Raw genomic sequence first — 27423 nt, forward strand, 5'->3', positions numbered from 1 at the left:
GATTATGCTTTAGAATCCCTGCAGCATCCTTGTTCTGGCAAAGAGGCCAAAGTTTACAAAATTCAGTCACTTAGACAGGCGTGAGACAAGCATGATTAGTATGGGTCTACATCTATGTTTTCCTACCTCTGTGTTTTCCTTAGGAGAGAAATGTTTCTCTAATAACCGATAATATAGAGGAAACAAAAATGCATGTATTGTAATGGTGGTTTTGTGTCTATTAAATGATTCTATGTTTTTACTTAATTTTGTTCTAATGTTGCTTTTTCCCTTTCTCCAGGAATGGGCATTAATCCCCAGAATCCCCGTGTTTCTGGTCCTAACCAAGCAGGCTCGATGGCAACTCTTAGCCCAATGGGAATGACACAGCCACTAACTCATAGTAATCAATTGCCCTCTCCAAATGCTATGGGAGCCAATATACCTCCTCATGGGGTTCCTGTAGGACCTGGTTTGATGTCACATAATCCAATGATGGGCCACGGTTCCCAAGACCCACCAATGGTACCTCAAGGACGCCTGGGCTTCCCACAGGGATTTCCTCCAGTACAATCTCCACCCCAGCAGGTGCCATTTCCTCATAATGGTCCCAGTGGAGGACCAGGCAACTTCCCAGCTGGAATGAGCTTCCATGGGGAAGGACCTCTGGGGCGACCCACCAGCATGCCCCAAAGTTCAACCGATCCAGCACTTTGTAAGTCTGGAGGTCCAGGGGGACCAGACTCTTTCACAGTTCTAGGAAACAATATGCCTTCAGTTTTTTCTGATCCAGAGCTACAAGAAGTGATTCGTCCTGGAGCCACTGGAATACCAGAATTTGACTTGTCCAGGATAATTCCATCCGAGAAGCCAAGCCAGACATTACAGTATTTCCCTCGTGGAGAAGTACCAGGCCGCAAACAGCCACAGAATGTTGGGCCTGGCTATTCTCATATACAGGGAATGATGGGAGAACAGAATCCAAGAATGGGGCTGACATTACCTGGTATGGGAGGCCCTGGTGGCGCACCTGATATTCCTCTTGGCACAGCATCCTCTATGCCAGGCCATAACCCTATGAGACCACCTGCCTTTCTGCAACAAGGAATGATGGGACCTCACCACCGGATGATGTCACCAGCACAAACAGCAATGGCTGGCCAACCCACCCTAATGAGCAACCCAGTAGGCATGATTCCAGGCAAGGATCGAGCTGCTGCTGGGCTATACAGCCATCCAGGACCTGTAGGTTCACCTGGTATGATGATGTCAATGCAGGGCATGATAGCACCTCAACAGAACATCATGATTCCTCCACAGATGAGGCCACGGGGCATGGCTGCTGATGTAGGAATGGGAGGATTTAGCCAAGGCCCTGGAAATCCAGGGAATATAATGTTTTAAGCTGCTACATAAAGACTGGATGGTTCCAATCCTTGTTGAGATGAGATTCCAGGAGCACAGTTTGATCATGCAATAGGTGAAAACAGACCAGAGGATGCTTTGGAAAATCTCGAATGTATGGAATTTCCTGAAAACAAATGAATTCATTTTAACAGGTTGTTTTTTTAAAATTTATTTTTAAAAAATTATTTTTGTGTACTTGGGTATCCTGTGATGGCACCTGCTTTGAAAATCTGTAGCTGTATTTTGAGAATTGCCATTTGTCACGAGTTGCACCATTCTCTGTATGTTTACGTCCTTCGGACTGGCTTCTCCCAGGACTCACCTTTGGGGATTATTTTTGTGTACTGTACTATATTGTAAAAGGGATTTTAGCAGAGACTTTAGTCTTGGGGGTGAAAGGCTGTTTACTTTTAGGTGGAAAATCCATCTTCAGAACTTTGGACTATTTTCCTTCAACTCAATCTATAGAAAAACCAAACTACAACCTCAGAGCAGAGTATTAATGAAAAGCACAAAAGGAACTGAAGTTCAGTGAGGGGGGTAAACTTTAAAAAAAAAAATAAGTTAAGGACATATTTTTCAGATTATGAGTGCTGTCCAGCACTTTGTCTCTCCCTCCCACCCCTTTACTGTCTCCTCCTCTGGCAGCTGCAATACATTGTATTATTTTGGGGAGCATATCTAGGAGAGCCCCCTTCTTGTGCTGAGAGTGTTACCACTTTCAGGAAGAGGCTGGACTTGGACACTGTTACACTTGAAAGTAGTCTTACTGTTTCTTATTTTTCTCAGCACCCCTGCCTCCTCCCCGCCCAGTGACATTAATGTGGGAGTGGAACAGACACTAAAAGTTATCCTGACTTTTTTTGTGGCTTTTATTTTTGTCCCCAGCGTAAAACGTTCTGTGTAACCTCCATTAAATTTGGTACAAAACCACTTGCCAGGGCTGTGGTGTCAGAAAAATAAAATATATTGTTTCTTACAAAAAAGAAAATTGAATCAGTTTCATAATATACTGCCACAATCTATAACTACCTGTATTTTCACTCGTTTACAAATTTGCCTTGTATAGTTTTTGTACTTCTAGAACAGTTATTAACTTGAGTAATGATTTATCTAAAACACACAATTCATCTTAAACTACTGTGTTTGCCCTATAATAAGACAAGTCCTGATAATAAGCCCAACTGAGCTTTTCAGGACATGTGTTAAAATACACACACACACCAATAAGCCCCAATATCTACGTATACACATCCCCTGCCCCATATGCTATCCCCAAATTATGGCCAAACATCTTACCAGAATTTTCCAGCTCGCCGCTTCTTTTTCTTGGCCAGTCTTTGCAGTTTATTGAAATGTAAAGAAAAGAAAATGTAAAGAAAAACCTATTGCGAGTGCGAATAATTAACAACTTCTCGCACTTACAAGTTTTTCTTTACATTTCAAGGAGTTTCCCTGCAAAGACCTGCCGAGAAAGAGAAGTGTTAAAGCTGCCATACACTGGTAAGATGTTTGGGCATAATTTGGAGGTGGCAGGTGAGGCAGGGGATGGGGAAGGGAGGGCTGCGAGACATGCATCTTACCAGCATCTAGCTTCTCTCTGCCATTAGTCAGCGGTGGTTAGTCATTAGCTTTGGTGGTGCAGTGGTTAGAGTACAGTACTGCAAGCTACTTCTACTAATCACTGGCTACCAGCAGTTTGGCAGATCGAATCTCAGTAGGCTCAAGGTTGACACAGCCTTCCATCCTTCCAAGGTTGGTAAAATGAGGACCCAGATTGTTAGGGGCAATATGCTTACTCTCTGTAAACTGTTAGAGGTGGCTGTAAAACACTGTGAACTGGTGGAGTGGTGGGAGCACTTTCAGCTCCCTGAATCTGGTCTGCTGAAGAGAAACAAGGCACAAGAAATCTTTCTCTCTTCCAAACTCTGCCAGAAATGAATCTTCGTGAGACTCAATATGCCTGCGCAGCCTCTTGGAATGAAAGGGGAGAAAGATTTCTTGTATCTAGCATGCAGCCAAAAGGTTCCCTTTCCAGGTGCTGTATCTTACGTGCACTCTCTCTCCCTGCCACCCAAAAAAATTGCTCACTGGCTTCTTCTACTGCTGTGCTCAGCTGCTGTGGCCATCAACTTGGATTTGGTCGCCATCTGCTTCTGCTTGGCAGGGATGGCTAAGGGGCTGTGGGTGCTGCTGCCCTCACTGCCACTGCCTATGGAGGCTCCAGACAGCCCCCTGCAGGGCAAGCTCAGCTGTGGGCAGGAATCACTGGCCGTGGCCGAGCTGTGTCTGTCGGGATGGCCCGGTGCCTCGCTGCCAGGTGCCTGAGAAGGGTAAGTGGGGCCTGCAGGTGGAAGGAAGTACAGGCAAGGGTCCTGCAAGGCTTCCCTCCCCAGGAAGAGTCCAGCTCAATCCCCATTCCATCTGGTGACTCCCAAGGTGGAGGGCTTAGGTCACCATAGAGTGGAAAGTGCACTTGCAGACCAGCCGCTGTTCTGGCTTGGGTTTGGAAGCCGCAGAGCTGGAGTTTGGGGGAGAGAAAGAAAGACTTCTGTTTTCCTTGCATGCAGCCAAGGTCTTTCTCTCCCCTAAACTCCCGCTCTGCGGCTTCTGAACCCCAGCCAGAGCAGCGACTGCTCCGCGAGTGTGCTTCCTGCTCTATGGTGACAGCTTGGAACTGGAACTAAACAGACCGGCCGAGAGACGCCACAGAGCTGCCAGACTCCAGTAAGACACGCATCTTGCAGCATATCCCACCTCCTGCACCCCACAAATTATAAGGCTCCTCTGATAATAAGGCCAAGACCATATTTCAGGGCTGAAAAAAATATAAGGCCCTGTCTTATTTTGGGGGAAACACGGTATAGACTACCTTACCACACAAAGTAACTGAAACAATATTGTGCCCTGGAAAGGATCTTGAAGAGCTACCATGGCATGCAAAAACAATTCATTGAAGTTTCCAGTGAATTTCTAATGAAACAGTAGCAATTTATAAGCTTGCCTAAGCAAACAATCTTGACAGAGCAATCTCTTTGGTACAAATTAAATACAGTGCATGGTCCTTAATTGATCTACATGGAAGGAAAAATGTGTTGGAATCCTTCCTGGGCACAGGGCCCTTTATGATTTTTATAAATGACTTACATGAAGAAACACGTATCAAATCTTTTGATGAGGCAGGGTACCTCAGATGACAGGCACTAAATTCAGAAGGATCTTGATTTGAATAATGGGCTCTTATAATATGCAATACAGCGATGGGAATTGTTACAATTCTGCATTTAAGTAGGGAAAAAACCAGATACACGGATACAAGATAGATGCTACGTGGTTCCATAGTAGTATCTATTTAATTATTAAATCATTAAATCTGGTATTCTGATAAAGCTTATCAGATTGTTGCATTTACAAATGTATGTCATGATCACAGGAGTTGACAATTCTATTTCATGTCACAATGGTTAGACCACACCGGAATAATATGTTTAGTTTTGGTTGCTGCACTGCAGGAAGTGTGCTAAGGAACTAGGAGAACTGCAAAGAAACAAAGGTGATTTGAAACCAAAGAGTGACTCTTTCTCTAGATCCTACAAAGACCTATTAAAGGAACTGGGTTTATTTATTCTAAAAAATAAAGCTAAGAATTAGTCTTTCAGTATTTGAAAGATTATCATAGAGAAGAGGTATAGATTCATTTACCATAGTGCCCAAGGATAGGACAAGAACCTTTACATAAATCCAAACTTACAATAAGGTATAATTTTTAGACATAACAGTTACTCTGCCTTCTTGAGCTGGTTTTTAAGCAAAAATGCTGCAATTATTTGTCCGATAATGGTTTGACAACGCTTCTCTGGGCAGCAAGATGGATTAGATGATCTTGAAGAATCCTTCCAACTACGATTCCAATTCATCTAAGAAAGACAAGTCAACTGGTGAACAAATACTGGCAAACCTCTCAGATTGTGTTCTTCTTTCAAGAAGTTTGGACTCCTCTAACCATTTGAAATAACTACCTGTCAGTGTTGGTAAAGTGCGGCAAGCCACTAAAATATAAATTGAAAGCAAGCCCTACTCCTTACTAGCACTCATGATGATATCTAGTTTGGATAATGAAGTGTCAGTTAAGAAAGGAACCAACCTCAGAGCATCAAGGACCCTTCATTTCAACCCTGAGCTGCAAACATTCTCCTTTATCAGAAGCTAATGTCCTATAGTCCAGACAAAATAGACTGAAGAGAGGCTGGGTATTTCAGCAAGAAGATGAGCAAAAATATGCCTAAAAATTAACACTGAAATATATACTAAGATTTTGAATGGAGTTCACATTTCCCAAACAATGCTGAGTATCTCTGGGAAGAGTATTTCTGAGCTACAAGACTTAGGTAAGATAGAGTGGGGGGAAATCTCAAAAGCCACCGCTAGTTTCCTAGATCACTACAGCTAACAGTTTATAATTTAGCAAAAGTGTTACAAAGGCTCAATGAGATGGCCCAATTTATACTTACTTCTGTATGCATTACTTTATTTTGAACCTATAACTTGAATATAAATCGTAAGAATGCTTCCATGTTTGCAGAAAGATTCAAGTTGAAGTTTGCATTATGTAGAAGTCAGCTGTTCACTTAACATTCACTGAAATATTGATTAGAGCTGCCTAAACTTGTAGGCAATTGTATTTTGAATGTTATGCATATCACTGTTAGCAACATGAGCAGACTTCCCACATATTTTGGTCTTCCAGATGTACAGACTTCTCTTTTAAGAAATGTCATCAATTGTCATGTGGGTTGAGGGATTCTGGAAACTAATAGGTAACGGTATGCATCTGGAGGTGGCCTTAGATGGAGACGGGACAGTTTCTTTAGCACACAAAGCTAAAAAGCATGTTGACTGCTAGTCCTGGCTGGAGAATATCTCAGCCCAGCCCACCTCAGGGTTACTGTTGGAAAAGTAGGAAGTGGAAGAACTGTTTTCTACCTTGAGTTATTTATAAAAATGATAAAGGCAAGATATTAATAAATGATCTATTTTCTCCAAAAATATGTATTCCATGCATTTAGAGTAGTTATTAATAAATCACCTAGATTTATTGCTACTGCCTTGCTGACAGATGTCAGGTTAAATATTCACAGTGATTATTCATATTTTTCCATGCAGAGGAATCTTTATGAAATCACCCTGTGCCATCACTTTGATACATTTAGCCAGGACTGGAACAATATTTTCAGCCATAGGCTAACTTGACCAAAGCTAATGATATAATGAATTGTATGAAAGCAGTGGGTAAGACCAATCTACACCCTTAAGTTTTAACCCAAAAATATTATTTACTATTCCACCATCTTAGCTAATCAATACAGGTCTGCAGGTCAGATGTGAATTATTTCCCTATTCCCTTCAACTGTGGAGCTGGCTTGGAATTAAGGTTTGGCCAACTAGAAAGATAGTAGCTGAAGAATATAGATAGTGAATTTAGGTAGCCTACCTTTGCACAATCAGATACTATAGTAAATATTAGTATACTAATAATATTTACTATAATATTAGTATACTCTTAACAGTTAAGAGCCACGTGGAATGTCCATTGATTTCACTATTTCAGCCATAAACATTGTCTGTATTCTTAAAAACGGTAAACATACACAAACCTATTTTCTGGATCAATGATAGATAGCTAATTTATTTAACCATTTCCCCTAGGATACAACATCTAATAAGCTCTTTCCCATTTCAAGTTTCAAATGAATTATTTTCAATGTTAACTTTATTGACTGATGCAATAAGGACAACATGACTGTTAAAAGAAATAAACTTTATCCAGAGTGCAAGTAGTTACTAAGAGCTATACTGTATTTTTAGGCAGGCTCTTCATTTAAATTAATATTAATATTTAATATTAATTAAAATGTGTAGGAAAAATTAGTTCTGTTTTACTTAAAAAAATAGTAAACAAAGATTATATCCAAGTTAAAATGGTTTAGTAAGAGATTCAAACTTTAAAAAGCAGGCCATGTTTTTTAAGTATAAAAGGAAACTTAAATATATTACTGAATGAATATATTAGGAATAACGATGTGCTAATTGCTCTTTGACATTAATATCTGCAGGTAGTAATGTATACCCTGTCTAAAGTAATTTACATTCATTCTACTACTAATGCTCATTTCCAAAATGTAAAACCATGATTCATTTTCACCATTATAACAAGCTTTTTCTTGCTGTTTCAGCTACTAAATTATAACAGTGATTAATACATTATTTTTACAATATTTAGAAAGAGTAACATGTTCTTTCCTGATCAATTATGTTGTAAAACTGCCTCTTCTGTTTGGGAACAAATCATTTTATGCACCAGTGGCTTTGTGCTATATACTGAAAGAGCATTTAAAAAATCTTCTAGTGGACACAAGCCATCTTTACATCCTCTGGGAATCAGCTCCTACAGTAAAAGAATTAATAAAGTTATTTTTTAAAAAATTGAATTGCTATCCTTGTATAAAATAACTCTGGATAGCTAACAAATAACAAGACTAAATTAAAAAACAATTCAAACCACCAAGCCCTATAATAGGGGTGTCAAATTTGCAGCCCATGGGCTGGATGCGTCATGTGCTGGCCACGCCCCCCCCCCCCCCCGGGTTAGTGAAGGGGGGAAAAGTTGTGATACATCACATGACAATGTGATGCCATGAGTTTGACACCCCTGCCCTTTAGCAATCTCATTGCAGAATCACAAATATCGGGCTCTTGACTCCTCCTGACTCATCTAACTGAAGTAAAATCCAAGTCTTGACCAGAAAGTGAGGAGGAAAGGGGCTCTAGCAATTCAGGAGGAAGGCTGTATCATAAGGAAAGCACAGTTATGGAAGACACTTGCTTCCTAGGTCCACTATATGGCAACATTTAAAAGAGGCAACTTGAAGGGAAAACCTACCAACAGGAGGAAGCACTTAGGGAAAAGCAGTTCAAAGGGTAACCTGGTCCCATGCCATATACAGTCATACCTCATCTTACGAACCTAATTGGTTCCAGGGGGAGGTTCGTAAGACGAAAGGTTCGTAAGACGAAACATTGTTTCCCATAGGAAACAATGTAAAGTCAATTAATCCGTGCAACCAAAAAACCCCCCCGCAAAAAAAACCGGCGTTCGGTGACTGCTGGGAAGCCGCGCGGCTATTTTAAAAGGTGACAGCCGGGCTGGGGGGCTTCCCAGCAACCTCCCGAACCCCGAACCCGGAAGTTTGGCAAAAGTTCGGGGTTCGGGAGGTTGCTAGGAAGCCCCCCAGGCCGGCTGTCACCTTTTAAAACAGCCACGCGGCTTCCCAGCAGCTTCCCGAAGCCGAACGCCAAACCTGAACTTCCGCGTTCGGTGTTCGGAGACTGCTTGGAAGCCGCGCGGCTGTTTTAAAAGGTGACAGCCGGCCTGGGGGGCTTCCCAGCAACCTCCCGAACCCCGAACCTGGAAGTTCGGCAAAAGTTTGGGGTTCAGGAGGTTGCTGGGAAGCCCCCCAGGCCGGCTGTCACCTTTTAATACAGCCGCGCGGCTTCCCAGCAGCTTCCCGAAGCCGAACGCCAAACCCGAACTTCCGCGTTCGGAGACTACTGGGAAGCCGCGCGGCTGTTTTAAAAGGTGACAGCCGGCCTGGGGGGCTTCCCAACAACCTCCCGAACCCCGAACCCGGAAGTTCGGCAAAAGTTCGGGGTTCGGGAGGTTGCTGGGAAGCCCCCCAGGCCGGCTGTCACCTTTTAAAACAGCCGCGCGGCTTCCCAGCAGCTTCCCGAAGCCGAACGCCAAACCCGAACTTCCGCATTCGGCGTTCAGAGACTGCTGGGAAGCCGTGCGGCTGTTTTAAAAGGTGACAGCCGGGCTGGGGGGCTTCCCAGCAACCTCCCGAACCGAACCCGGGGTTCAGAAAAATTTTGCGTCTTCTTACGAACTTTTTTCGAGTTACGAACCGGTGTTCGGGAGGCTGCTGGGAAGCCCCGCCGCCCGGCTGTCACCTTTTAAAACAGCCGCGCGGCTTCCCAGCAGTCTCCGAATGCCGGTTCGTAACTCGAAAAAAGTTCGTAAGAAGAGGCAAAATTTTTCTGAACCCCGGGTTCGTATCACGAGTTGTTCGTAAGACGAGGGGTTCGTATCTTGAGGTACCACTGTATACACTTTAAAGATGACAATTGGTACCTTGAAATGGCCTTGGGTCTATTTTTGAACATAACTCCTCAACTTTGGGGTAAATGAACTCATTTCAAATTTCAAATGCATTTCATGGATGTGTCAATTGCCATGTGAGAAAAATCCCTGAGCAATGAAAAAAAATCTAATGAGAAACACAGCTCATATGGCATCTAGGGGAGATTGACACATTATGGACCTAATTTATAGGGCACATTGATTATTTAGGACACTGATTATTTCTTTAAAAGCATTGTAGTATAGCAGTGCTTCTCAATTATTTTCTGTTATGCCCCCCTCCCCCGGAAGAAATAATCATTTCGCGCCCCCCCAAGCCAAGTGCTACATACGCTGTGTCATATTTCCTCGTTTTAGCTTTCAGTAGACTTACAGTACATTTGTCTCATTATCTCCATCTCTCTGCTTTCTTTTCATCCCTGTTAAATATTTTTCCATGGGGTCTCTTAAGGGTTTGTTATCTGCACTTCATATCTCCTGCTCTGTGCTGTATTTGTTTGTTTGTTTGCTTGCTTTTTATGCCGCCCTTCTCTTTAGACTCAGGGAGGCTTACAACATGTTAGCAATAGCACTTTTTTAACAGAGCCAGCATATTGCCCCCACAATCCGGGTCCTCATTTTACCCACCTCGAAAGGATGGAAGGCTGAGTCAACCTTGAGCCGGTGATGAAATTTGAACCACTGGCCTATAGATCTACAGTCAGCTTCAGTGGCCTGCAGTACAGCACTCTACCTGCTGCGCCACCCAGGGCTCTTGTATGCTATTATTTGATGCAAAAAAGGCACGTTCTCTGGGGTCAAACCCCCCCCCCCCGACATCCCTCTGCACTCCCCCAGGGGGACCCACCCACTATTTGAGAAGCACTATAGTATAGGGACAGTACTGATTACCTCAATTTTTAAAAAGGCAGAGAATAGAATAAAACAGCATGGCAAAGATCTAATATGCCGCTTTTAGAAAGTGATGTGATCTGTTATATTGCTTAAATACTCATATAAAATGTGCAACCTGACACTTATTAAGGAGACCCATGTAGTAGTAGCAGACCAGAATTTGTACCTCTCCATTATAGAGCAGTCGTATAAACCAATCTTTGGAATGCTGATACAGTTCCAGAGTCACATCTGCTGCGTAGGGAGGCCATTTGGAATTGAAGACTCCCATCGCCATCAGCAACGGGAAGAGTGTAACATCATGAACAGCATAGAGAATGAGTTTCCTAAATGCAAAATGAGCAGTATACTCTTAACACATTCAGTGTATAAGTAACATTTTAATAATAATTTTACAATTGCATGTATCCATTTAGGATTAGTTTTCATGAACAGTGAACTAATATTTTAAAACACCATCCTTTTGCAAGGATTTCCTTCTCAAAGCAATTTAGTGAGGTAGTTTCATTTGAACAGTATAAAAGCGCTGTAAGTAACATGATTTCACACCAGCAGAAGTGGCTGGATTAAAAGAAGAATGCTTCTTCCACCTAGTGGAGATATTCAAGAATCTCATGGTAGCTGTTGTGAAAGACGCATCTACATTAAAAATAATTCAGGCGATATAAAAGAAAAAATCATCCTAATTTAAAGCAAATAAAGACAAATCCAAAATATTAAAATTGTCATAAATCTTGCTTACATAAAACTTATCTAACAAAGTTTCCTTTAACTCAAAGTTAATCACCAGTGTTTGCTAATGTTTGCCCATTTTCCTTACCGCTATGTAATACAGAAGGCCTCTATTACATATGAATGTTCTAGCACAAAATTTCCATAAATAAATAAATAAATGAATGAATGAATGTATCCATGAGAAGTGAGAAACTATGTTATGAAACCTATAATTCTTTTCTTCTTCCAAACATAGGGTGAAAGATCTACCCTTAAATAAGCCTTGCAGTCAAGTGTCCCAAAATGGGTTTTTAAAACGATAGCTGTGCAGGCAGGCAAAAACAGTATTGAATTTGCAGGCCCTAAAATAATAAATAAATAACCGTATAGCAATTGCTTAATGATTGTCCCTTCTCCATCCCTACTAAGCAATCCCCAAATTTCTCTTTTAATTTCCTAACCCCTTAGTGATTAGCCATCACAGTCTCGTTCAGTTTTTTAATACTTTTCTGAATCGCTGGAGGGGATTATGATTACAGAACTACTCAACAGAATTAAAATAGATGAATATCTTGCCTATTTAGATGCTTTGGACTAAGACTAGTATTTCCCAGTGCAAAATTTAGGTAGAGATAACACATAAAACATGTAAATCCATAACTTCTGGTCTGGTGTGAACTCTATCAATCGCATGTAAGGTCCCTGTGTACAGATTTTCATTAGCAAGATGTGCCCAGAGCAATAGTAATTTTTGAATACTTTTCAATTATGTGTTCTGTTGCAAGTGAAGATAGAGACACTAATATCTACAATTTATATACCTGGTCTTAATATCAGAAGACGGAGGCTCTATTGCCTTCTTAATGTTATCCTCTATGGCATTCAGAAGAGGACCAACAGACATCTGAAGAATCTCCCTATGGGAAAGAAAAATATTAGATACTTTCAAAACAAGACTTGAATATATATATATAGCCTCTTTATTGGTACTACATAAGTGGTCTAAGACAGGTTAAAGTATTTCTATAATACTTCTTCATTTAAAGTTATTAGTATCAAACCCATGCTGCCACACAGCTATCCTATGCTCACCTTGAATTGTTTTTTGTAATATAAAAGAATGCGTCAACAGCTCTCTGTTCAATTAGTTGCATAGAATTCTTCAAAACAGGGCAACTTGGTAAGTCATGTGCCTGAAAAGATAACATTTTGTAAATTACTGCATTTTTCGGACTATAAGACATAGCAATATTTCAAAGATGTAAGTAAGAAAAAGAAGTTTTTGGCTTTCCCCAACTCCCAGGAGCATTCTGCAAATCTCCCAAACCCTTCGTACACCCCGTTTTGTGAAAAATAGGTTGGGTTTTGCCCGTTTTGCAAAAACAGGGTGTTTTTGCCTTCCCCGGCGCCCAGGAGCAGTCTGCAGGCCTCCCAAACCCTCTGTGCAGCCCTTTTTGCATGGGGCAGGGCTTAGAGAGCCCCCCCCAAAGGCTTTATTCAGTGTATCAGACGCACCAACATTTCCACCCTCTTTTTTGGGGGGGTGGGGAGAATATGGTAAGTATAGTACAGGTCTAAAAATGACATATCTAGGCTTAGATCACTAGCATGGACATACACTTGCATTTTTACTTGATGTCTGGAGATTGATAATAATACCAACTTTGACATAAATTTTAGGCAATAGCAAAATGGCACACTTCCTTGTCCCAAAATAAAATTATATGGTCAGGAATCCAGATATGCTGACATACCTAAATATAAATTTAAACATAGTACAGTAGTACCTCTAGATACGAGTTTAATTCATTCCAGAACGGAGATTGTATGTCGAACAACTCGTATCTGGAACAAATGGCTTTAGACTTTGTTTTTCCCTTCCAAAATAACCAGAAGCAAGGATTCTTGCACCACCTAGTGGAAGCTTGGCTCGTATCCCGAATTTGAGCTCGGGTGTCGAAAACAAATTTCGCTCCCGTCGTGGCTCGTGGCTCGTAACTTGGAACACTCGCATGTGGAGCAGCTCGTATCTAGAGGTACTACTGTACTGAAAAATAGAAAAATGTGAGGCAAGAACAAAACTTGTAACAGTCTAGAAATTTGTGTAGAGCAAGGATATGTTGCAAGGAAGTTTAACTTTCCAATAGTAAATGCCATTCATACCATGCCAAGATTCCTCGAAAAACAATTTATCTTTGATGCATAATATAATGTGCAATGTATGTTCTGGTATTATTTCCAATTTATGGAATTGTTACAAAAGCCTGAGCCATTTCCTACATTCATACAGACTTTAATATGGATTAGCTAACCTCAAAGTCCATCATTCAGAGATTTTGTCAAGAAATCAGCATAAAAAGTAAACATTAAATATAGAGAAATAGAGCTTGACTTTTAAAAGGGTTACCTTAATCTTACACAAGACCTAATTCATATTAATTACAAATAGGAACGTCATACATATTATTTGGTCCTATATTATATTAGTAAAAAGGGTGGTCCAATTTTTTCTCTTGCTGCTGTCTTGCCATCTATGTTTAATTCCTGAAAATATTCAGACCAGGGATTATGGGAATTGAAGCAGATGAATGACATTACCTTGAGAAATTCAGTATTTACAAAGATTTAATAATAACCAAGTGTTATGCACAATTAATATAAATACATGGCATGAGGAGAGAATAAAGAGCAATAGATGCGATCAAGCATTTAGGCAAGGTACAGCTGGTTAGAGAATAAAAAGATTAAATTCAGGCTGGCATTTTGTGTTGTTTAAAGGAAGAGGAACAATTGCCTCACTTGCTGGACTATTTACCCGTATTCCTACTTCTGCAATGAGGAACCTTGCATGCTTGATTATGATTTCTTGAGTGTGGTTTTTCCCACAGAAATGCACACATTGCTTTAATAGTTGAAGAAAACAGAAAGTTTACCTGTTCTGCAAAAATGTTGTCAAGAAGAAGAATGAAGTCTACTTTTTCCTCATTAATAATGCCCAACTTTTGTTTAATGTTTTTCAGATCTTCTAAGAGGCCTTGGTGCAAATTCACACTAGCCCATCCATCTCTGTCAAGGAAAAAAAGTGCTTCAGGGTCTTCTTAATGTTTGCATTGTAGATCAGAAAAATCAAAGTAGGGGTATTTTTTTTGCTTGCACCTCTCAAAAATAAAGGGTATAGCAATGTGAAATTCAGAGGCTGAAAGTATCATTCTGCATGTTGCAGAATCTAAGTACAAATCTATTTAGACTTATACTTCAATGAGGTCTTTTTCCCCCTGAGTAAAATTGTGTATGCAATTGCTTTAAGACTAATCAGTCAAGTTCTGAACCACTCTTTCTGCATCATTTTCAAAACATAGAAAATAAATTCAAAATCAATTTCAAACATCAAGAGCTCATTTAAGCAGATGATTTAAATTTCTTTCATGTTTGCAACATGTTCTTTCATGTTTGCAACATTTTAAGAAAATAGCAGAATCTTCCAGATCTATCCATTACAAAGGCAAATGGGACTGGAATCTCCATCACGAAGTGATGTAAATTCTGAAGTGTGACATTGGATGACATCCTGATTTAGGGATGGTAATCCCTGCAGTCCTCATTGCCATTGTTAAGTGAGGATTGTGGTTCATTGAGCACCCCTTTGCAATTTCATGTTGGCTTGTCACAACCGAAGTCAGTAGGGAAGTGACAAGTCCCAGATGTCAACTGGCAGACATCAGGTGGAGGAGGACATGCAGGCAGTCAGAAGACTTGGTGGGGTAGCTGTTACTTTTATTATTATTATTATTATTATTATTATTATTATTATTATTAATTAGATTTGTATGCCGCCCCTCTCCGAAGACTCGGGGCGGCTCACAACACTAATAAAAACAATATAGCAGTGAAACAAATCTAATATTAAAAAACATATAAAACCCTATCATTATTTAAAAAACCAAACAGCACATTCATACTAAACATAAAACAAAATATAAAAAGGCCTGGGGGAAAGGTGTCTCAACTCCCCCATACCTGGCGGTATAAGTGAGTCTTGAGTAGTTTACGAAAGACAAAGAGGGTGGGGGCAGTTCTAATCTCTGGGGGGAGTTGGTTCCAGAGGGCCGGGGCCGCCACAGAGAAGACTCTTCCCCTGGGGCCCGCAAAACGACATTGTTTAGTCGACGGGACCCGGAGAAGGCCAACTCTGTGGGACCTTATCGGTCGCTGGGATTCGTGTGGTAGCAGGCGGTCCCGAAGGTACTCTGGTTCACTGCCATGTAGGGCTTTAAAGGTCATAACCAACACTTTGAATTGTGACCGTAAACCGATAGGCAGCCAATGCAAGCTATACTTAGTATAGAGGCTACAATTACTACAGTATATGGGCATCATCAAGAATGGCAGAACTGAAACCTACATTATAATTCTTTTTAGTACAACAGGATCAGTAATCATCACTTTTCTTAAGCATAGATTTTGAATGTAGATTATGGCACTCCAACAAAATGGCCATGGACATCCAAAAGAATACAACTGATTTATTAGATGATAGATATATAGGTGAGACCTTTTACAGCTATGCAGGAGGATGTTCAATACCAGCTCATCTCACTTTTGCTTTTTTATTACATAGGATACTTTAAAATTTAACATTGAGCAACAGCCTTCTATATTACAGTGGTACCTATGCTTAAGAATGCCTCTACTTAAGAACTTTTCTAGATAAGAACTGGGTGCTGAAGAATTTTTTGCCTCTTCATAAGAACCATTTTCTACTTAAGAACCCGAGCCCGGAAAAATTTCCTAGGAAATTTGAGAGTGGCACAAAGGCCCGGCCAATTTCCTGCCATTCCTCCTTTAATCCCGGTCATATCAGGCTTTTCTGGGCTGCCAGAGGAGCCTTTCAGTGGCACTTAAGGAGGCTCACCTTCTTCCTTCAGCAGCGACTCTCCTCCTCCTCTTCCTCCTCCCACCCAAATTCCGAGCTTTTATTTCTTTCCTAATGGACACATTAGGATACAATGTGTACATGGACTACAAATAACGCACACATTATTTGCTTTTGTATTCATTCCTATGGGAAAAATTGCTTCTACTTAAGAACCTGGTCACGGAACAAATTAAGTTCTTAAGTAGAGGTAGCACTGTATTTTTTTTTCTCCCCAAGAGATTCCCTAGATTAAGTATAGAGTCCAGAGGCATTCCTGAAAATAGGGTTTTATACTAGTTCCCATTTAATTCGGATGCCGTTTATATGGGAAAAATACATCTCATGACACATGGAAACTAGTAGCTACCATTGAAGGACCCAAGAACTAAATATCTTTTTTTTTAATATCAGCACAGCATATGATTGAGTACCTGTTGTTGTTATATACCATATTCTTACTTTAAAAAAAAAATCAATTCCAAGGAACCTTAGAAAAGAATTTTACTCATTTTCTAAACTGCATATGGATTGTGTGTGGCTTTCTGGGAGGTTTAGTAGTAGGTCGTGAAATACAGCTGAGATCTGAACAGATAATGAGGCTTTTTCTATTTTGCATGAGCTTTTTTGCAGCTGTTCTTATTACAGAACTTTGCGACTCTCACAATAATTATTACAACCATTTGCTGAAGGCTTTCATAGCTACCTACATTTACCCTATGATAGTGAAAAAAAGGCAAGGTAGAACTTGCTCAATGCATATACTTGGAGCATGGCCACATTCTTTAAAGACCAACTGCACACAACAAGCCAAATTTACAATGCCCAAAAACATAACGAATGAAATTAGGAGAATGCATACTGCTTTTGATAATGAAGCTGTCTTATATAAGCTGCCATCAACCTGAAGCCTTCTACTCGTACATTAACATTATTCTGTTCAGAAATCCAAATTAAAAATCATGGCTACAAGGCTATTATAAGATGATTTTTGGCACATCGTAGTGTATTCTATACATATTAAATATTCAATGACATCAACCAAAAATATACACTCACTTATGGATACGTTTAAGTTGTTGGCAACTCCCTGGATTAGGATAAAGGATTTCAGATTCTGCATTATCTGTGACAATGGTAACAGCTCCTGTGTAATTAAGAAAAATTGTTCTTTCACAAATTGTTTTATCAAAGATGTAAAGCAGGGATGTCAAATCAAGGCCTGGGGACTGGGTCTGTTTTCACTGGCAAGAAGGTTGCAGGTGGCTGTCGCAGCCGAAATGGAGCTTGTGAGCCACATTCCCACCCCGGCCACACACCTCCAGCCCCCTCCGCCTCCCCCCCCCGAGGTAAAATACAACCCTGATGCGGCCCTCAATGAAACCGAGTTTGACACCCCTGATGTCAAAGGATTCATACTAAGATTTCTTGCATTCTGAAACCGCCCATTAAAACCATCTGAACTACATTTTAGTCTTTAAGTACAGTACTGTATTTTTCAGAGTATAAAATTGTCAAAGAGAAAAAAAAGGATTTTTTTTTGTCTTCTCCAGCCCCCAGGAGCAAGCTTCCCAAACCCTCCATTTTTGGCCTCCCAAACACTGCATGCATCTCGTTTTTGCCCCCCCCCCCCCCCCAGCCTTCAGGGGCACTCTGTAAACCTCCCAAACCCTCTGTGTGTCCTATTTTCATGAAAAATGGGCCCGTTTTTTGAAAAAACGGGGCTCCATTTTAGTGTATAAGATACACTGACACTTCCACCCTCTTTTAGGCAGAAAAAAAAGTGTTTTATACTCTGTAAAGCAGTGTTTCCCAACCTTGGCAACTTGAAGATATCTGGACTTCAACTCCCAGAATTCCCCAGCCAGCATTCGCTGGCTGGGGAATTCTGGGAGTTGAAGTCCAGATATCTCCAAGTTGCCAAGGTTGGGAAACACTGCTGTAAAGTACAAAATTTTTAGTATCCTATCCATTTTATTACTAAACAACCTTAGTAGAGAATTTTTCCAGTGTTCGAAGTTTACATGCCTCTATTTCTAGCTACATTACTTTATAAGTTAATGATATACATGGCTGCTAAAACTAAAAGAACCCGTTGTACTAAAGGCCAAATAAAACCCATTATTTATTAACATAAAGATTCAGAGCTTTACTAGAGATAGATACTACAACTCTTGCATTTAACAGCTCATACTGTGAGATTTTTTTGGTAAATTAATTCACATCACATATGCCTCTAAGTCTTAAATCAAAATCTTTAACAAGTATAAATACTGGAGACACCAAATCAAATCTAAGTTAAAACGTTATCATCTCTACCTAACATCTCTCATGACTAACATCTTACAAACTTAAGGCAAAAGAACTTTTACTTCTTGGTAACCTATAAATCCTCTAACATCTTGGTTCCCAGAACTTCTATCTGTTCCACACAGAATTGGGCTGCCTTTTTAACTGAGGTTTTGGATAATGGATTTTGGCCTTTTTTCACCTCATTTTATGATAGAATTTTAGCTAGCTATTTATGGGGTTATCCACCTAGACAAAGTGACAAAATAGGAAGGAATCCATGATGGCAGACATGACACGAAGCAAACAGAAAACATAGTAGTGAAAAGCTTCCACTGCTAACCTTCTTTTTGTTGCTGGAACAGCCCAGCTAGCAAACATCGTGTGGATTCCAGATTCCGATTAATATTAGTGGAACGGATTCTGCAAGATATAAGGTAGCCAATGAAACGAAGCAGAGATGGCCATTGCTTCCAACATGCTCCTACAAACATTATGAATGATTATTAAAAGACTCTTAAAATTAAATGTGGTATCGAGATGATGAATTATGAGGGACAGAGATACAAGTTCTATTCCATCCTCAACAATGGAAGCTCCTGGATGACTGAACTAATCCATTTGTCTTAGACTAGCCCACCTCAAAGGGATATTTGGACGGGGGAAACAAATTTTGCATTTTCCTTCAATATTAGGACATACTACATAAAATATGCTACTAAATACTAACTTACAAGACCTCCGAAGATTTGTAGGAAGATGAGAGGAAATTGGTCTTCTCAATATAACGTTTCCTTAGCCGTTCACCCAGAGCGAACATTTGCTGCATGCCAACTTTGGTCAACTGTCCTGCAACTACACCTCCCTAGAAAGAGAATGTTTTTTTCACTTAAAGCTGTTCACTAGCAGGCAGGAAAATACAATGCTTTGGAAACAAAATACCTTCAGCACTGTGCTTTTGTAATTTTCTTCAAAAAGAGAAAATGGTCTTGGTCCACCATTGAGATTTGTTACTATGTAGGGAAACTTTGTTTGAGGAGGGATCTCCAGAAGAGTAGGATCCCAGGCTACCTGTTTCAAAAACACGACAAAGGTTTGATATTTTTTAAAAAATCATAAGTTCTAAACCACTTAGCAAGGTACTCCTTAACTTCAGTTCAATTATCAGTGATGATATATGTTCTGGTTTCTGGTAGAACTTTAGCTATTAAAAATAACTCTTACTAAATGCAGTATTTCATAAACAAAGAAACTCCATCTTTATTCTCTTCACTTCCCTATTCTAAATGCAGTTCATACTAGCACATTCCTTTTCTCCCGTTATCTCTCTTAATTACATTCCACATGCATTCCTCCCAGCCTTCTCCATCTACCAAGATTTATGTACTCACAGTATGATTCAAAAACAGCAGAAATGACTGTAAAATAACACAGAATGAAGTTGCTCGCTCGGGGAGCAGAACGAAAACACCTTTCATTTTAGCACTACAACATTGAAACTCCACCCTTCTTCCCCACTGGCCCCAACATACCAAATACATCACTCCAGTATTTAACCCATTCCTCCCCTTAATATCTTCTTCCAAACACCTTTTCCTTACGTTTTTGGACCCTTCTGACCCAGTAAACGTCTGTTTCTTCCTCACTAGATTCTGGACTCATAGCAACATCCTATGGCTGGCCTCCCACCTGTTCTACTACCTGTAACCCAAGGCCTACCACTAATTCATAAACACTATTTGTATCAGAGTCCTCAAGTTCTTCATCATCCTCCAACTGACCAGGAGTATGTACAACAATATAATAGGAATCAGAACTAACTAATTGGAAAAAGTCTACATCTAAGCAATATTTAACTATCAATGGAAAGCAATGTATTTATTGACCTTAACACTGAATATATAATACAGTAAAGAAGCTAAATAACTACTCAGTCTATTACCCTTCAGATAGTTCCAATCTTGGCTGTCTTCAGCATATTAAAAGCTGTTGGTCGGAAGCGGTTCTTCAAACCATTAAGTTGTAGTCAAAATCAAGAATACAAAGGTACCAGTCATTAGCCTTCAATGTAAACAAGTATTTTTCCAGGAAATTTTCCTTGTTCACGTACCATCAATGCTTCATATCTTATTGTACATGTAGATGTAGTGTGCAATGCTTGTCTTTGAACCTATGAATACTTTATTTACAGTATATATATATTTATTTTATTTATTTATTTTGTCCAATACACAATATGAAGTATTATATATAAAGAAAAGGGTAGGAGAAAAGATATAAAAATAGAGGAGAAGATATATGAAAGGAAGAAGATATATGATATATAAGATAAGGAGAGACAATTGGACAGGGGACGAAAGGCACACTAGTGCACTTATGTACGCCCCTTACTGACCTTTTAGGAACCTGGAGATGTCAATCGTGGATAGTCTAAGGGAGGTTAGAGATTGACATTACTGAGTCCGGTAAGGAGTTCCACACTTCGACAACTCGATTGCTAAAGTCATATTTTTTGAAGTCAAGTTTGGAGCGATTAATATTAAGTTTGAATCTGTTGCGTGTTCTTGTATTGTTGCGGTTGAAGCTGAAGTAGTCATTGACAGGCAGGGCATTGCAGCATATGATCTTGTGGGCAATACTTAAATCGTGTTTTAGGCGTCGCAGTTCTAAGCTTTCTAGATCCAGGATTGTTAGTCTATTTTCGTAGGGTATTCTGTTTCAAGAGGAGGAGTGAAGGGCTCTTCTGGTGAAGTATCTTTGGACGTTTTCAAAGGTGTTGATGTCCGAGATGTGGTATGGGTTCCAGACAGATGAGCTGTATTCAAGGATGGGTTTGGCAAAGATTTTGTAGGCTCTGGCGAGTAGTGTGAGATTGCCGGAGCAGAAGCTACGTAGGATCAGGTTAACAACTCTAGAAGACTTTTTGGCGATATTGTTGCAATGGGCTTTAGCACTTAGGTCATTTGATATTAGTATTCGAAGGTCTTTTACTGAGTGGGGGTTGGCTGTGAGATTTTGTTTATTCAGTTTATATATGAGGTTTGGATTCTTTTTGCCGATGTGGAGGATAGAGCATTTGTTGTTGATATTTGAAGTTGCCAGGTGTTAGACCAATCTGAGACAAAGTCAAGGTTTTTTGGAGAGTAGATGTGTTGTCCATGGTGTTGAAAAGTTTTACATCGTCAGTGAAAAGAACACAGTTGCTTGTGATATGACTGCAGAGGTCGTTGATGTAGAGAATGAAAAGAGTAGGACCTAGTACGCTGCCCTGGCGAACGCCACTTTTAACAGGGACGGGGGTGGAAATGGCGCTTCCAATTTTGACAACTTGTTGCCTATTTGACAGGAATGCAATAATCCAGCTGTGGAGGAATCCTGAGATGCCATAGGATTTGAGTTTTGGGAGTAGTTTGTCGTTGACCACTGAGTCAAAGGCTTTGCAAAAGTCAATATAAATTGCATCAATGGATTTTCCTTGATCTAGGTGGTTAGTCCATATGTTTTTGCAGTGAAGTTGTAGGTTGCAGGATAATTTATTTCTGAATCTAAATTGTTTGACTACTGTAACGTACAATGACAAAACTGTCATTGTGGATCAGGATGCGATCCCCTCACATTTCTATCAGATTCAGCCAGGAGCAAAAATCATTACTCCACCTCAACAAGTTTGCAAAAAAATTGTTTCCAATTTTTTTCAATTGTTTCAATAGGAACTGGAATTCTCTTTAAAATATTTTATTAAGCTGCAAAGTTTCCTTAGGAAGATATGTTATTTTTCCTAATTTGATCTGTGAAATGCAAATTCACTGTAAACGTGATCTTGTACAGTTAAAAATACTGCATGCTTGATTATAACTTGACCTGAACGAACATGTTAAATGAACTTTGCCACGAATAAAACCACCCTCCGTCTTAATTGTGCTGCAGTCATGATTAAGGCTGGGCCACTTTCAGAGAAGCAACCTCTGTTTTCAGCTCAACTGAAAAAGAGCAACTTTCTTGAAAGCTGCATTTACCCCTCTGTTTCCAAGAGGAAATCACCCAAGCCAGGCATCCTCTTTCACAACCGATGTTTGTAAATTGTGATAGCCCATGGCTAGTGTCATCTACACAAGGAACATAACAGAACCCAAGGGCACTCAGGTACAACATTGGACAGGTGTGGCTGACACGTTATGGTCCATGGGGTCACAAAGAGGCAAAGGTGACTTAGTAACTGAATAAACTACACTGATCTGTAGCAAGCATTCAGGCTAGCATACACCACATATAGAACTAAGCTGTGATTGACACCCAAAGTTTTATTTTTATTTATTTATTTATTTTATTTTTATTAATTTATTTAGTCCAATACACAATACATATGGAAGAGAATAGACACGTAGTAATATATATAAAGAAAAGGATAGAAGAAAAGATATAAAAATAGAGGAGAAGATATATGAAAGGAAGATATATGATATATGAGATAAAGGAGAGACAATTAGACAGGGGACGAAAGGCACACTAGTGCACTTAATGTCCACCCCTTAGTTCTGAAGAAGTGCATTAGGAAACACAATTAGCAATCTCCTTTACAGGACGGTTATTAATTACCCAGCTCCTTTACATGCTGGTTACTAAGTTATCTAAACTTACTAATTATCCTGTAAAGCAGTGGTCCTCAACCTGGGGGTCGTGACCCGTTTTGGGGGGGTCAAACGACCATTTCACAGGGGTCGTCTAAGACCATGGGAAAAGACCAATTTCCCATTGTGTTTGGAACTAAAACTTCTATTCTGGTGCCTTGGGACATATTTTTACAATCCGACCAATTAGGCATTTACAGTGGGGAGTGTCCCTCTGACCTTCCTGCCAATCAGCTTAAAGCTCTATTGGGAGAATTGGCGCTAGATTTATGGTTGGGGGTCACCACAACATGAGGAACTGTATTAAGGAGTCGCGGCATTAGAAAAGTTGAGAACCATTGCTATAAAGGAATATTTATTTATTTATTTATTAAAAGGCGAAAAGATTTATACGATCTGAAGATTATTTATCTTCAGGTAAATTTATTTATTATCTATTATTTATTTATTTATTCATTCATTCATTTGTCAAACAAGTATAGAATTATAGTTTGCATTAACATAAATAAGTAGAAAGTAGTGATAGAAAGGATAAAAAGACAGTAGGACAGGGGTGGTAGGCACGATGGTGTACATATTACAGACCTCTTAGAAAAGGGGAGAGGTTATTATTTATGTTATTATTTATTAATTAATTATGTTTCCTAATTGCACTGCTTCGGAAATGGGGGTGTCAACCACGGTTTAGCTCGGTATGTGGTGCACAAGTGTAAGAGCGCTGAGGGTTTTTATTATCGCTCCCAACCCTCGATAGCAACCCGCGTTTTCTCTACCGACCGTATCGGACCGCTGACAATCTAGTCGGGCGCGGGCGAAAGGAAGGCGGGTCTCCTGCTCACCTGCTCGACGCCCGGGATTGGCCGGAGGGGCGTGCGAGCGCCGTGCCGAAAGAGCACTTGCACCAATTTCAGCTCTGGCCGGCCGCTCTCGCCGTCGCTCTTTGCCGCTTGGGCCAGGACGGTCCTGTTGCGGTGCGCATAACAGGACAGAACGCCGACTATGCCTATCCGAGCCCACAGATCCATGCTGAGGTAAAAAAAAAAAAAAGTCTCAAAAGCCCGGAGGAAGTAGAAGCTCAACTCGGGGGAAAAAAATCCGCGTCTTTCCCCGCCTTTGCTTGGGAACGCAGCGTGAATCCTGAAGCACTTCTTGTGTCCTTTGGTTTTACAAATAGCGTGACCGAGAAGACTTCCCGAAAAGAATTTCTCAACCTTATTCAGAGTAGAGGCGGATCATGGGAAATGAGGCTTCCTCTTCTGTTCCTTCCTCCCTCGGCAAACAGCCGCTGAAAAACTACGACTCCCAGAGGCCATCAGGGCGCTTAAATCTGAGGGCGGCAGATGCGGGTTCTTTTTATCTGGTGGCGGTGGCTGGTTTGTGGTCGGGAAAGAAAGAGGCGGCGGGGAGGGGACCTGGAAGGGTTTGGCTTTGATTTTTAATTACATTATTGCACGGCATATTTAGGATGGGATGGGATGGAATGGAAATAGCATAGGATAGAATTCTTTATTGGCCAAGTGTGATTGGGCACACAAGGAATTTGTCTTTGTTGCATATGCTGTCAGTGTACATAGAAGAAAATATAGATTTGTCAAGAATCATGAGGTACAACACGTAATGATTGTCATAGGGGTCAAATAAGCAATGAGAAAACAATAAAAATATTAAGGATACAAGCAACAAGTTACACTCATACAGTCATAAGTGAGAGGAAATGGGTGAAAAGAATATATATAATATAATATAATATATAATATAATATATATATATATTCCTATATTGTATGTTATACTATCTATCTATCTATCTATCTATCTATCTATCTATCTATCTATCTATCTATCTATCTATCTATCTATAATATCTGTCTGTCTATGCAATATAGTAAAAAACAACTCAAGTCAGTTGTGTATTAATTTTGTAGTATTAATCACTGATGGATGCAAAGAATGCCAGTTTAAAGTATTCCGTATGCTGAAATTCTAATATTGATTTTGTAATTAGTACAATATTCTTATTTTCTTCATTTTATTTTTATTTAATAAACGCAGAGATAAAAATATTCTTATTTTGAATCTGCTGCAGGGAGTGCAGAGCATATAGACCGGGATGGTTTTCCTTCTGAAAGATAATCACAAACTTAAAATGCTTTTGCTGTAATTTTAGTGAGAAAATCAATTGTTCCCCATGGAATCTGTTCATATCGGGACTGATTAAATGATGACAGTTGGGTAATTGCTTCAGCCCTTGGAGTAGATATGGCCAAAATGTTCATTATTTTCAGTATTTTCTAAAAATAATGCTGGATTTAATTAGCCTTTCTGGCTTCCCTCGTGCTTTCAATTAATAGGCTACTGTCTTTCCAATGAAGAAAAATCAATTTATACATGTGAATTGTTACAGGCTGATCATGGCTGCTTTTTAAAAAGTCAGGGTTGGATTTGTATTTGGATGGAAGACCATTTGGAAAAATTGGGGCTATAGGTTACACTTGGAAGTAACATTAATTCCAGAAAAAGGCAACATTCCTAGCATTCTATACACATACCTATATTACCAATAACAGTTCAGCTTGACTTGAAATGCTTTTAATTTTTTTTTAAAGCCAACAAGAACTATCCAATGCAGAGACTTATTGGCTAATGGTGCAGCGGTGGTTCATAGTTAAAATATTTTCCCCAGGCAAGAATACCTAGAGGAGTCCTCCAGATGATTTGGATAGAAACTGCCACTAGGAATTCAGGGAGTTGCATCCCTGGATAATGGCAAAAACAGGTAGAGCATTGCAGAATATTTTGAGAGTCCATAAATACTGATCAACCTGTGAGAGTTCTGTTGACTAATATGAAAAAAAAAATCAATGCATATATGAAATTTTGTTTGCTCTTACCTTAAGATATTATCTTAATATTCCTTTGTGTATTACATAATATTCCTTTAAATTAAATTAAATTAAATTAAATTAATATTCCTTTAAATTAAATTAAAGTTAAAAGAAACTGTGATTTATATCTGTTCAAAATGTGGCAAACGAGCAAGTATTTAATTCTCTGTTGTAGCTTTTCTCAGCACCTTCCAGTTGTGTTGACTACAGCCCCCCCCCCTTTGCTAGTCAGCAGGCAAATGGGTGTGCAAACTGAATTTTACTTTAGTAATGTGTACTTTGCAAAGGGCTGCTATGGCGTATGATCTTGAAATGAGAAAATTAGGGCAAATGCATATAATGGGAATATCCTCCATCACCAATTCTACTAATTTTGTAAATTATAACCTTTTAAAAATTCTAAAAACTTTTAAAAGTCTAGTATGGGATTATTTATACAGATAATTACCTATGGGAATGATTATATGTATAACAGAGCTTCAGTAGATGTGGTTGGATAACCATATCCTGGAAGGTAAAATTAGGATTAAAGATTTTGCTATGGCTTATGCTTCCTATCCAAGCTCTACCCAAGCTTTTCCATACACCTTGGGGTTAGTCAATTTCTAGACACAGAAGTTTCATACAACAATTGATACAAAATTCTGGGAAATAAATTATTAGGCTATTGGAGATTTTTTTAGGTACAGCATTCTCAAAATATTATCCAGCAGTGTGAAGAGAAGTAATCCTCTCCTGAATTTTAATTTGCAGAATGAATATCCTATCAAGCTACAGTGGTACCTCTACCTAAGAACGCCTCTATTTACGAACTTTTCTATATAAGAACCGGGTATTCAAGATTTTTTTGCTTCTTCTCAAGAACCATTTTTCACTTACAAACCTGAGCCTCCAGAAAAGGCGTGGAGAAGCTTCTGTGGGGCCTAAGAATTTCCTGGGAAGAAACAGGTCCGGAAAAAGCAGGGAGAAGCCTCTGTGGGGTCTCTCTAGGTGTCTCCTGGGAGGAAACAGGGCCAGAAAAGGTGGGGAGAAGCCTCCGTGGGGCCTCTCTAAGAATCTCCTGGGAGGAAACAGGGCCTCCACCCTCCCTGTGGTTTGCTTTTACATTGATATGGGATAAAATTGCTTCTTCTTACAAACTTTTCTACTTAAGAGCCTGGTCACGGAACAAATTAAGTTCATAAGTAGAAGTACTACTGTATATGTTTCTGTCATATTTATAAGGCAGTTGTATCTTGATAGAAAATAGCACTTAGGGATTTGTCTATGTTATTCATGCCATCTCTGTATTGGTTCTCTCCTTTTTTCTTAAGCTAAAATTAACAGAATATGTGGCATGGACATTGATGAGAAATCCCCTTTGTCTTTTATCCCATTTATCCCATTATGATTGGCTATTAGCATTTAATGATTCCAAATTGTAAGTTTTGATGAAAAATTTGCATTAAATTTCACTGACCACTAGAGGGCAATAGAGGATTTGGAAGTGAATTATAAAATCAGATAAAATTCCCATCAG

General features: G+C 39.7%; 2 protein-coding genes and 1 long non-coding RNA gene across 9 annotated transcripts in view; 2 read left to right on the top strand and 1 right to left on the bottom strand.

Moving 5' to 3' along the window:
* BCL9 (BCL9 transcription coactivator) overlaps nucleotides 1–2377 on the top strand; it is a 155188-nt gene extending 152811 nt beyond the window's left edge. For all 6 annotated transcript variants that reach the window (XM_070750231.1, XM_070750233.1, XM_070750232.1 and 3 more), the window contains one exon: nucleotides 281–2377. In XM_070750231.1, coding sequence (XP_070606332.1) covers nucleotides 281–1383 — 1103 coding nt within the window. In that variant the 3' untranslated portion in view covers nucleotides 1384–2377. The remainder of the gene's footprint in view (nucleotides 1–280) is intronic.
* A 4666-nt stretch (nucleotides 2378–7043) lies between these two features.
* ACP6 (acid phosphatase 6, lysophosphatidic) lies at nucleotides 7044–24289 on the bottom strand. 2 transcript variants are annotated; one of them, XM_070750238.1, is made up of 10 exons: nucleotides 23860–24289; nucleotides 19335–19463; nucleotides 19127–19257; nucleotides 18736–18815; nucleotides 17163–17247; nucleotides 14125–14257; nucleotides 12284–12384; nucleotides 12013–12108; nucleotides 10644–10803; nucleotides 7044–7831 (listed from the first exon to the last, which is right to left on the bottom strand). In XM_070750238.1, exons 1-10 carry the CDS (start codon nucleotides 24043–24045, stop codon nucleotides 7691–7693), a joined length of 1242 nt encoding a protein of 413 aa, XP_070606339.1. In that variant the 5' UTR covers nucleotides 24046–24289; the 3' UTR covers nucleotides 7044–7690. The 2 variants fall into 2 exon arrangements, with proteins under 2 accessions (XP_070606339.1, XP_070606338.1); XM_070750237.1 differs by having other exon boundaries at nucleotides 17163–17250; nucleotides 23860–24288.
* Nucleotides 23889–26891, top strand: LOC139166540 (uncharacterized). Its single transcript, XR_011558974.1, has 2 exons — nucleotides 23889–24051; nucleotides 26658–26891. It is a non-coding gene; the product is annotated as an uncharacterized lncRNA (long non-coding RNA).
* The last annotated feature ends 532 nt before the right edge of the window (nucleotides 26892–27423 follow it).

The sequence above is a fragment of the Erythrolamprus reginae genome, chromosome 4 (assembly GCF_031021105.1).
Source record: "Erythrolamprus reginae isolate rEryReg1 chromosome 4, rEryReg1.hap1, whole genome shotgun sequence".
NCBI lineage: Eukaryota > Metazoa > Chordata > Lepidosauria > Squamata > Dipsadidae > Erythrolamprus > Erythrolamprus reginae.